Source organism: Eptesicus fuscus, chromosome 4 (genome assembly GCF_027574615.1).
Source record: "Eptesicus fuscus isolate TK198812 chromosome 4, DD_ASM_mEF_20220401, whole genome shotgun sequence".
Classification (NCBI taxonomy): domain Eukaryota; kingdom Metazoa; phylum Chordata; class Mammalia; order Chiroptera; family Vespertilionidae; genus Eptesicus; species Eptesicus fuscus.
The window spans coordinates 31,388,994-31,401,240 of NC_072476.1; the positions used below are offsets into that span (position 1 = coordinate 31,388,994).

At 45.4% G+C, this 12,247-nt stretch overlaps 1 protein-coding gene across 3 annotated transcripts; it reads left to right on the forward strand.

Annotated features, from left to right (window-relative positions):
* Nucleotides 1-1,006: 1,006 nt before the first annotated feature.
* Nucleotides 1,007-12,247, forward strand: RHBDD2 (rhomboid domain containing 2). 3 transcript variants are annotated; one of them, XM_008141463.3, is made up of 4 exons: nucleotides 1,007-1,276; nucleotides 3,524-3,931; nucleotides 9,153-9,303; nucleotides 11,783-12,247. In XM_008141463.3, exons 1-4 carry the CDS (start codon nucleotides 1,099-1,101, stop codon nucleotides 12,135-12,137), a joined length of 1,092 nt encoding a protein of 363 aa, XP_008139685.2. In that variant the 5' UTR covers nucleotides 1,007-1,098; the 3' UTR covers nucleotides 12,138-12,247. The 3 variants fall into 3 exon arrangements, with proteins under 3 accessions (XP_008139685.2, XP_028001116.2, XP_054570827.1); XM_028145315.2 differs by lacking the exon at nucleotides 3,524-3,931 and having other exon boundaries at nucleotides 1,032-1,276; XM_054714852.1 differs by lacking the exon at nucleotides 3,524-3,931 and having other exon boundaries at nucleotides 1,032-1,276; nucleotides 9,189-9,303.

The following is a 12,247-nucleotide window of genomic DNA, read 5'->3' on the forward strand; positions in this document are numbered from 1 at the left end:
CCCGCTGCTTTATATTTATGTCTGGAAAATTATGCTTATATTTTAATACTAAACACAAAAGAAGAATCTCTGGTTCTCTTCCTGATGTTCAAGGGAACACAGACACTGCTAAAGCTTCAGAGAAGGGGCAGAGTAGGGCCTGAGAATGGATCTGAATATCCAGCACAGATTGCGACGCATTTATTTTTCAGGAGTCCGTGTGGCCTCAAGTCAAATTTACAGACCGAGGCAGGACATTAGAGGGAAATGTAGGGAAAAGGGCAGAACACTGGAGCCTAGCAAGCCCGGTTCAAATCCCAGTACTACCATGCCCCACTTGGGACCTTGGGCAAGTTGCCTCAACTTCTAGAGCATCTGTAATCAGGGCAACAATATTCCAGTGTTCTTCTACCTTAAACAGCTGTTCTCTGGCAAAAGCGTGTTTCTAACTTCAAGTGCTGAAATCTTGGTTATTAAGGTGGTATATTACATTCCTAACACTTCAGTGCCTTCATAGAATCCCTCTTTAGTTTCACATTCCTGCCTCTCCAACCAGCCACGGAAGGCTGCCCCAGCTGTACATTTGGCCAAATCCAGGCCATAGCATAGGTGTCCCGGTCCCCAACCTGTTCCTTAGCAGTGGGAGGACCTGAGTTCTAGTTCCGTCTTTGCCACTTAACTGAATGACCCAGGACCTCCCCAGATCTCATCCCTATAACCGGGATAAACACACATAAGGGGGTGTGTGGTGTGTGGTGTGTGTGTGAGAGAGAGAGAGAGAGAGAGAGAGAGAGAGAGAGAGAGAAGTGAGTGTTCTGTAAAGCACAAGGGACAATAGTCATTAGGTACCTAGAGCGGAGATGAAATTCAAATCACAGGCCGAAGCACGGCGGGGCCACAAGCCCGCGGAGGTAGAAGGTGCAGGCAGGACTCCCCGCTGCCTATGCGCTAGGGAGGCTGGTCCCCGCAACCGGATTGGGCAGCTCGAAGTGGGCGGGGCCTGGGGGAGGCGGAGCTTCCGGCCGCCTGCCCCGCTGTTGCCAGGGGAGATCGCCACTGGGAGGCGGAAGGAGCCCGGCGAGTTGGTGGTGCCCAGCAGGCGCGGGAGCCGTGGTGGCTATGGCGGCCTCGGAACCCGGACGTCGAAGCTGGTGCCTGCGTGCAGAGATGCCGTCCGCCACCTTCTTCACGGCGCTGCTCTCGCTCCTGGTGTCCGGGCCCCGCCTGTTTCCGGTGCAGCCGCCCCTGCCGCCCTCCGGCCTCTCTCTGCGTTCCGATTGCCTGCGCAACTGGCAAGGTGAGCAGGGCGGGCGCGAGCGCCTGGTGTCAGCCTTTTTCCTCCGCCTTCGCCAGGCCCTGGGTTTTGGCCTCCCAGCACCTGCGCCATCAGGCCTTACCTCCAGCCACTCCGTCCGCATCATCATCATCTTCTCTACCCGGAGGACCAGCCCCACATTCCACGTCTTTGTCTCTCCAGAGCCCCGCTTCGTCATCATTGCAGTCTTTCCCTGCTCTAATTTGTTCCCTTCCCTGTCTCCACTGGACTGATGAAGGCCCCCGCAATTCATTCGCTAGGAAACAGGTTTCATTCACCCATGCGCACGTTCCGAGAAGGATTTTTCCTCTTCCCCCTCCCTTGTCATAGACACACTCAAGTCTGCTTTAGGGCCTAACTGGAATGTCTTTTCCCTCGCGTCTTCATCAAGACATGACAGCTTTATCTGTGGCTACCCCTGTATAAGCGAACTGGCCTCTTGAGGTTTAGAATTTCTTCTGCTTCTTCGTTTGTATCTTAATCCTGACTCGGATTCCCAGCTAATGGGGAGAGGGGCTAGATTTCTTTGGGGGAGAGAAATTTGCAGAGCAGTTACGTATAAACATTTGCTCGTAAAATTCCATTCTTTTCTGGGGAGGAAGTGGGAAATTTATATGACTTGCTGTTTTGCAAAGCAATTTCACATTATTTAATCCTCTCGATGATACCGTTATGTAGGCTTTATTATTGCCCGTTAGATGAGACTGAGGCCTAATGCAGAGAAACAGAACTGTAAGTCAGTTGAGACAGAGCCTAGATTTTTCTTTTCATCGTGTGATGTTTTGGAACTGGAGCTTTGGGGTATATAATCCCCAAATCATATAGAATTGCTTCTAGAGTCTTCACATTATACTTGAAATTTTAGTTGTGGAAGTATTTGACAAATAATCATGTACAATTCAGATAATGAAGCCCAACAGAGATGGCCTGACTGAGGATCACAGCCTGCCCCCCTGTTCAAATCTAAAACTCCCCCACTGGGATACAGAGAGGTCATAGACAGATGCAAAATGTCAGCCTAAACTGAGCTCCCCTTTTTCTTTAATTTACAGCTTCCCTGAGTGTGGGGTTCATGGGCATATGAGTATCAGACACATAAAAGACCTCTGAAGGCCTCAAGTATAATCTGTTACTTCACAATGAGGAAATAAGCCAAGAGGCCTGGTGACTTGACTAAGTTCAGCCTTCCCTTACATGATAAAACCAGGATTCCACTCCAAGTCTTTAGGCTCCAAGGCCAGTATTACTGCCACTTCACCAGTCCCCTTTCTTCAGTTTAATGTTTTGGCCTACAAGGACAAAAGTACGAAAGACATGTCTGCTTTTAGACAAGTTAAATACTTTGCTGTCTTATTGCACATAAAGTGTCACTCTACCTGTAGGATTGGGTAAGCAAGACTTCTGAGTTTTACACCTATATTGTTAGTGATAATTTTATATCTAGACTAGAGGCCCAGTGCACGAAATTCATGCCCGGGGGGGGGAGGGGGAGGGAGGTCCCTCAGCCCGGCCTGCAACGATGCCAGCATCCCATGCCCCGGCTGGCCTCACCAAAGGCCCGCCTGCCCTCTCTCCACGGGCCGGGGCATGCAGGACGCTGGGGCTCATGGTCGGGGCAACGCTGCCAGCGTCCAGTGCCCCGGCCACTATGGGCGCTGCCATCTTTGTGACAGAGTGATGGTTAATTTGCATATTACCCTTTTACTGGATAGGATTATAGTGATCTTTATAGGTGCAAAATAATTCATGGTCCCTTTTTTCTTCCTCTGAACAGCCACTATGGAAGGAGAGGTCAGGATTACAGCCGAGGAGACTGGCATACAGAGTGTTAAGGGACACCCACTCAATCCACCCTGAAGCTGTTACAATTAATTAACCCTCAAACTGCCTGGTGAGATAGGTCAGTATTAAAACCTAAAAAGGGGGCATAAAGCAAATTACAAATTCAAAGACCATCTCGTGCTAAAAAAAAAGTATTTTTTTTCCCCACATGGAAATCAGTCACTGATAAGACTTACTCCAGGTGTGGGAAAGAGCAGGGATTTAGACATTTATGCCTCTATTTTGGGTTCTGATCCTTGTTGCTTCCCATTGCTTATCTGGCTGATTTTCACTAGTTCTCAGTGCTCTATTTTAGGAGCTACTCCCCCTTTCCTAGGTGGGTTGTAACCTGTCTTTCCTACCTTGGAGCAACCCATTGTCAGGCCTCTAACCCAACTCCCTCTACAGTTTACAGGCTGGTGACCTACATCTTTGTCTATGAGAATCCAGTTTCCCTGCTCTGTGGTGCTGTCATCATCTGGCGCTTTGCTGGCAACTTTGAGAGAACCGTGGGCACCGTCCGCCACTGCTTCTTCACCGTGATCTTCGCCCTCATCTCTGCTATCATCTACCTGTCATTTGAGACCGTGTCGTCGCTGTTGAAGTTGGGGGAAGTGGAGGATGCCCGAGGTTTCACCCCAGTGGCCTTTGCCATGCTGGGAGTCAATGTTGTCCGCTCCCGGATGAGGAGGGCCCTGGTATTCGGCATGGTTGTACCCTCAGTACTGGTGCCGTGGCTCCTGCTGTGTGCCTCCTGGCTCATTCCTCAGACCTCTTTTCTCAGTAATGTCTGTGGACTTGGAGTTGGGCTAGCATGTATCCTTCCTAGAAGGGAATGACAGAACGTTGACATTCCAAAGAGTCAACCAATTTGGGAGTCTAGAGGGGTCATGTAGGTAGAGCCATGGCGTCAAATATAGGTAATCTAGGTTATAGTTTTCAGCTTTGAAAACCTCATGGTCTTGGGTAGATCTGTTGCTTCCCTCTTCTAGGCTAGAATTTCCTCCTCTGGAAAATATCAATATAGCTCTCTTTTCATGCCAGCTTAGTGTTTCCAGTTGGTAAAATATTCTGATTTAGCCCTGGCCGGTGTGGCTCTGTGGTTGGAACATTGGCCCATGCACCAAAGGGTCTCGGGTTCGAGTCTGGTCAAGGGCACGTACCTAAGTTGCAGGTTCAGTCCCACTCTGGTCGTGGCCAAGTGCAGGAGGCAACTAATCGATGTGTCTCTCTCACATTGATGTTTCTCTCTCTCTTTCTTTCTCTCCTTCCCTTCCATGCTCTCTAAAAAATCTTTTGAAAAAATATCCTTGGGTGAGGATTAACAACAACAAAAATTTCTGATTCGATTTTTTTTTTCCCTTGTAAACTAAGGTGTAAATGTACATTGGACTAATTATGTTAAGAGTTTTCATTAGAAGAATCTGAAATATCCATGAACTGGAAATGTTCCATGAAAGGAATAGGAAACAGATTTGTTTTAATTTTGTTTGGTTTAATCTTTTTCTCATAAACACACACACACACACACACACACACACACACACACACACACACATCCATGTGTGTGCACGAGCACAACAAAAACCGCCCACTTTTTTAATGAAAGGCTTTTACCATCTGGGTAGTTAAAAACTTAGGACAAGCTTTACATACATCCCTTGTATAAATAGTTTGGCAATTGGGGGGAATCTAAAATATTTATTTATTTTATTATTATTTTAAAATATGTTTTTATTGATTTAGAGAGAGAGAGGAAGGGAGAGGGAAAGAGAAAGAAACATCAATGTGAGAGAAACATCCATCAGCTACCTCCTGCATGCTTTCTACTAGGAATCTAATCCATAAATCGAGCATGTGCCTTGACCAGAAATTGAATCTGTAACCTTGGGATGATACTCAGCCAACTGAGCCACACTGGCCAGGGCGGGTTACTCTTTTAAACATTAGAATTGGTTGTATTGGAGTTAGCTACATTCCTAAAATCACTTTTAATTTGTGATTCAATTATCTATTGGGATAGGTAGTATATAAGTACACATTGATAACATAGCTGTTACTTTTTATTTTATTTTATTGATTTTAAACCTTTTTCCTAATATGAAAATTGGAACCTAAATATTCCCCTATAAGCACTATGCTAGCTGCATTCTACAAATTTTGATACGTTGTGTCATCGCTCAGTTAAAAGTATTTTCTAATTTTCCTTGGGATTTCTTCTTTGACCCAGGGTTTATTTATAAGTGAGTTGCTTAATTTCTAAAAGTTAGGTGATTTTCCAGATTTCTTTTTGATATAGATTTCTAATTTTATTTTATTGCCCTAAAGTCTTCGTTGTCTGATACTAATCGTTATTCCAACTTTCTACTTTCTTAAAATTGGGAATTGCATGGTATATACTTTTTCATCCTTATATATATATATATTTTTTTTACATATATTTTATTGATTTTTACAGAGAAGAAGGGAGAGGGATAGTTAGAAACAGAGCCTATCCTTAGTAATTTTACAGCTTTTTTAACGTCAGTTCTGGCCCAGCAGTTGGTACATCTTGGTGAATGTTCTATGTGTATATGAAAAGAAGGTGCATTCTGCAGTTGGTAGGTATAAAGTTTAATATATGTCAGTTAGGTCAAGGAACAGCAAAAGGGGTGGGCAGAGCCTTCTCTTTATACTTGTTCTCTCAATTACTGAGAGAACTGTTGAAATCCAACTAAAATTGTGGATTTATTTTTTCCTTTCAGTTCTCATTAGGTTTTGCTTCAAATATTTTGAAACTCTATAGTTGGATGCATACACAATTAGGATTGTTATGTCATCTTAATGCGTTCCCTTTTATCATTACGAAATAGACCCTTTTATTCTATGTTAATATTCTTTGCCCTAAAGTCTTCGTTGTCTGATACTAATCGTTATTCCAACTTTCTACTTTCTTAAAATTGGGATTTGCATGGCATATACTTTTTCATCCTTATATATATATTTTTAAATATATTTTATTGATTTTTACAGAGAGGAAGGGAGAGGGATAGAGAGTTAGAAACATCTATGAGAGAGAAACATCGATCAGCTGCCTCCTGCACACCTCATTCTGGAGATGTGCCTGTAACCAAGGTACATGCCCTTGACCGGAATCGAACCTGGGACCTTTCAGTCTGCAGGCCAACGCTCTATCCACTGAGCCAAACCAGTTAGGGCTCATCCTTTTTTTATTTATTTATTTATTTATTTTGGCTAGTCAAATGCAGTAGTGAGAAGGGAGGCATATAGAAGGAGGACTTCAATCTGTAACTGACTGTGTACAATCAATTGTGATAACTCACTACCTCCGGACCAGCCCTTTAAATATATTTTATTGATTTTTTACAGAGTTAGAAACATCGATGAGAGAGAAACATCGATCAGCTGCCTCTTGCACACCCCCTACTGGGGATGTGCCCGCAACCAAGGTACATGCCCTTGACCGGAATCGAACCTGGGACCCTTGAGTCCGCAGGCCAACGCTCTATCCACTGAACCAAACCGGTTTCGGCCTTATATATTTTATTTATTTGTTTGTTTTTAATTTAATAAATCTTTATTGTTCAGATTATTACAATTGTTCCTCTTTTTCCCCCCCCATAGCTCCCCTCTACCAAGTTCCTACTCCACCCTCTGCCCTTACCTCCCCCCCACTATCCTCATCTATAGGTGTACACTTTTTGTCCAGTCTCTTCCCGCATCCCCCACACCCCTTTTCCCCCGAGAATTGTCAGTCCACTCCCTTTCTATGTTCCTGATTCTATTATATTCACCAATTAATAGTGTTCATCAGATTTTTTATTCCCTTGGTTTTTAGATTCACTTGTTGATAGATACGTATTAGTTGTTCATAATTTTTATTTTTTTCTTCTTCCTCTTCTTAAAGAATACCTTTCAGCATTTCATATAATTCTGGTTTGGTGGTGATGAACTCCTTTAGCTTTTTCTTATCTGTGAAGCTCTTTATCTGACCTTCAATTCTGAATGATAGCTTTGCTGGGTAGAGTAATCTTGGTTGTAGGTTCTTGCTATTCATCACTTTGAATATTTCTTGCCACTCCCGTCTGGCCTGCATAGTTTCTGTTGAGAAATCAGCTGATAATCGTATGGGTGCTCCCTTGTAGGTAATTAACTGTTTTTCTCTTGCTGCTTTTAATATTCCCTCTTTGTCTTTTGCTCTTGGCATTTTAATTATGATGTGTCTTGGTGTGGTCCTCTTTGGATTCCTTTTGTTTGGGGTTCTGTGTGCTTCTTGGACTTGTAAGTCTATTTCTTTCACCAGGTCAGGGAAGTTTTCAGTCATTATTTCTTCAAGTATGTTTTCAGTATCTTGCTCTCTTTTTCTGGCACCCCATAATTCTGATGTTGGTACACTTGAAGTTGTCCCAGAGACTCCTTACACTATCTTCATATTTTTGGATTCTTTTTTCTTTTTGCTTTTCTGGAGGAGTGTTTTTTGCTTCTTTGTATTCTAAATCTTTGACTTGATTCTTGCAATCCTCTAGTCTGCTTTTAGGTCCCTGTATAATATTTCTTATTTCAGTCAGTGTATGCTTAATTTCTAGTTGATCCTTTTTCATATCCTTGAGGGTCTCACTAAATTTATTGGCCTTTTCTAGGAAATTCTTGAAAACCTTATAACCGTGGTTTTGAACTCTATATCCAGTCATTTGCTTTCATCCATTTCTTTCATTTGTGACCTGTTTCTTTGTCTCCACATTTTAGCTTCTTCCCTGAGTTGATGGAGTGGCTTTGTGTGCTAGGTGTCCTAGCAGGGCCCAGTAGCTCAGCCTCCCCAGTTACCTGAGGTGGACACTCTTGGTGCACCCCTTTATGGGCTGTGTGTGCAGTATTGCTGTAATTAAGCCTAGATTGTTGTTAGTATCACTGGGGGGAGTTGACCTCCAGGCCAATTGGCTGTGAGGATCAGCTGTGTCTCCACTGGGAGCTTCTGTGCTCAGCTTGGATGGGGCGGAGTCTCAGGGTGGAGCAGACAGCCTTGGTTTCCTGTCAGCCCCGCCTTAAGAGGGCCGGTGTCTCAGGGTCCCGTGGCAATGGCTTCACGCACCTCTGAGAGAAGGCTGCTCTTGAGTTTCGCCCGCTGCCAGACAGTCCAGTTTCTTCCCAAATGAGTCTGGGTACCCAAAGTCTCACCCGGAACTGGATTTCCATGCAATCAGGAGGTTTTGTTTCCCTCCCGAACAAGAAAGCTAGCCACGCGCTTGCTGCCTGCCCTCTTCGTGCGCCGTGAGTAAGCCAGCCGCGTATTTAGCTGCCTGCCCTTTCTGAGGCATGGGTTTCTGCACCTCAGTCCTCCACAGCTCCTCTTAGTCTCAGTGTCCTTTTCTCTTTCCTTCTAGTTGTAGAATTTCCACTCAGCCAGCTTTCCAGTGGTTCTGGACGATGTCCGTTCTGTCTTCCAGTTGCAGTTTTGAAATTGTTGTGCGAGGCGGCAGTATAGGTGTTTACCTATGCCGCCGTCTTGGTTTCTCTGTCTCATCCTTACATTTTTAATGTCTTTATATTCAAAGCTTGTTTCCTGTGGATAGCATATAGTTGCTTCTCCAATCCTTGCTTTTATTTTTTACTTTTATTTTTTAATATATTTTTATTGATTTTAGAGAGGAGGAGAGAGATAGAAACATCAATGTGAGAGCAAAACATTGATTGGCTGCCTCCTGCACAATTCCCACTGGGGATTGAGCCCGCAACCTGGGCACGTGCCTTGACTGGGAATCAAACCTGCAACCCCTCTGTGCCTGGGATGATGCCCAACAAACTGACCCACACCAGCCAGGGCTCTGCCCTCTCCTTTTGCTGGGCCTTGTTCCCTCTGAGGTATAGGGGATGGAAACTTAAATTTTGTTTTCCCCTGAGCTTGAAAAACCAGAGTTTATGGTGGAAAAAGCACTAATGCCCCTGTATATTAAATGTGGGAACCTGTATTCTTCTCTGGGGAGTGTTCGGCACTCCTCTCTTTAGCTGCTTCCAATTTTACTTAATATGCCAACCTCAGATGGCCTCACATACTGCTATTCCTTCGACCTCTCAGAGAAAATAGCATTGAAGCTTGACCAGACGTTCCCTTTCAGCCTTATGAGGAGGATTTCAGTATTCAAATACATCTCAGGTTCTTCGGCCGAAAGAAGGGCAGCCCAGAACCGGAAGTAAGTTACAGAACTCTTAAATCTTATTAAAGCAATTCCAGGGCCTGTAGATGGTGTGACTAGTTCAGTGCCACGGGAAAAAAGGAACAGATGTGAGTAGCCCTGGGCCCTGAAAATCTATGCACAGATGTCTTCTGAGCACTCTAGATTCTGGCCAACTGCATCTGAAGTAGGGAGTGAGCAGGAATGGGAAGGGGGAAGGCATTAGAAGCACTTGTGACTGACTGTGACAGCGAGCTTGAGGGAGTGGTCCTATACGGTGATATTACCAGCGCTCAGCACTGACAAGCACTCTGCAGGTTAGATTAGGCTCTAGCATGGCATACTATGTATGAAGCACAGACAGGCCACACAGCTGACTTGGTGGCTTAGGAGGTAGCACACCCCAAGACATGAGAGATCAGGTTTTCTTGGCCACCCAGCAAGAGAAGGTGAAGTTTACTATTTCTAGTCCAGGCTCATTAACTCTCAATGAACAGTGTAAGCAAACTGTCAGAGCTCTTGTAGCCTCATTGCTTCCTTTTAGAGAGGGGGCCCGAAGAGGACAAGAGTCTTTCTCCATGTAACACAGGCAGGAAAGCTCAGTCTAGAGCAAGGGTCCCCTGCTTCCAGGTCTTCCTTACTCCCTTTCCACTGTGCCACACTGTTGGCCTCTTGTCCTTCTCTGGTTCCTGTCCATGCTCAGATGACATAGTTCCTCTAAAAGTAAGGGCTCACTGTGAAGTCAGGATGCCAGTGGCCCCTTTTTGCCTTCAGCCATCTGTGAGGTAAATGTTGCCCTCTGTGACTGCCTGGATATAGGGTTTGGGATAAATTGGAGGCTGCTCTTTTTTCAGGAGGTGGACATTCTCAACCTTCACAGGCTCAAAGCCCTTTGACCATTTTTCAAAACACATATTTGGGGGAGGTAGATAATTGCAAAAATAAAAAATGCACATTCACCGACTTTGCTCCAGACAAGTAATTCCTGAGGTCTAACTGTGTGGGAGACTGTTTAAATATAGAATGAGGTGAATTGTGGCTTTTGGACTTTTAATTGTTCTCATGGAGTCTAGAGAGGACTTAAGGGTCCTCGAATGCAATTTCCCACTCTGTGAAAGAGTCCCCTCTGAAACAGCTGGCTGTGGTCAAGGTCACCGAGTCTTAACTTTCACCCCCTAGTGCAGGCGTCCTCAAACTGCGGCCCGCGGGCCACATGCGGGTGTTTTTGCCGTTTTGGTTTTTTACTTCAAAATAAGATATGTGCAGTGTGCATAGGAATTTGTTCATAGTTTTTTTTTTTAAACTATACTCCGGCCCTCCAACGGTCTGAGGGACAGTGAACTGGCCCCCTGTTTAAAAAGTTTGAGGACCCCTGCCCTAGTGGCTGGGAGCTCACTCCAAGGCAGGCCCTGATGAGAAAGTTCTTCATGTTGAATTGCAGTCACCTCTCTATAACTGACTCACTTGTGCCAGTGTGATCCTGCTTCACCGTGACATTCAGATCTGGGTGGGGGACATGGTAACTTTTTCAGTTCCTCCCATGTTTGGTCCCTCATTATTCTGGCATGCTCTAGGCACCCAGAACAGGACACAGTGTCAGATGGTCTGACAAGGCACACGGGCAATATTACAACACGTGTTTGGGCAGTTGACATGGCTGTCTAGACAGCTTTGCGTCCCTTTTCTGGTAGGCCAAAACCTCTACATTTTAAAATATCCCTGAAGTGCTATTAAGTATCTGGTGTCAGTACTTACTTATACATTTGATTTGTAAGGTCAGGTTTTACTTACGATGTACACAGGTTTAGTCCAATCACCTAACAGACATCAATGGTATTGGCATTCATTCTCCATATTTGGAACTTTGCACAAAAGTTCAGAGGGTAAAACTTAGGTTGTGCCTCCATTCATAGGCTCAGCCACATGTGTCTGTTTTTGGGGTCTTGAGCCTCAGCACAGATAGCTACCCACACCTGGTTTCAGCCAGCCAGGACTTTGAGCTGTGAGTGAGTGTTTGTTCCTGAAATCGCAGGTAGAAAATCTCACAGCAGACAAGGCCTGGGCCCAAGCCCTTTGTTACCCCATTAGAGCCTTCCCACCCTCCTTCCCACAGGAATGGATCCTTTCTCTTTGGGTAGAATTGCTGAGCCAGCCGCTGATTACTGTGATCTGGTCCCCATCTCCACCTGGTTTGCAAGCTGCTGCGAGTAGGTTACACTCAGGTGGTCTCATTCATGAGCCCAATGTCCCTTCCTCCTGCTGGCTTGCTACAGGACCATGAGTGGGACCTTCCCTCTCTGGGCATCTGTTTTCTGTTTCATTGAGTTTAACCTTTCTCCCTGGTTAGTACTTAGAGTCCGTAACAGCATTGTCCAAAGCACGTTGTAATACGAAGTAGCACAGTGACCCCAAGCTTTTCTCATGTGGAATGTCTGAGGGTGCTATGTGCCTTGGCATTTCTAGCTGAATAACCATTTTTTCTCTTGTTCCATTCCAGGCTGAACCCTGTGCCCGGCTCCTACCCCACACAAAGCAGCTACCCTCACCTGTCCCCGAGCCCCCTTGTTGCCCAGATGCAGCACGCGAGTGGCCAGAAACGAGCTTCCTGGCCAGCCTGTGCTCCGGGGCACATTCCCAGCCTGCCTCCTTACCAGCCTGCCTCCGGCCTGTGTTACGTGCAGAACCATTTTGGCACAGCTCCTAACTCCTGTGTCTACCCAGGTTCTGTAGCAGTCTCCTTAGGGGTCCAGTCCCACACCCCCCTCAACTGCCCTGCCACTGAATATTCCAGGGCCCTGCCCACTCCACAGAGTACAGACTCCAAGGAATGCTCAAGGATCCTGGTTGCTTGATGGAAAATTCTAGGGAAATTATCTTACATCTGACCTTCTAAAGAAGATCCTCTCTGAGCTAAGGTTTTCTTGACAAAAAATTATTTATTAAACACCTCTGTGCCAGGCTC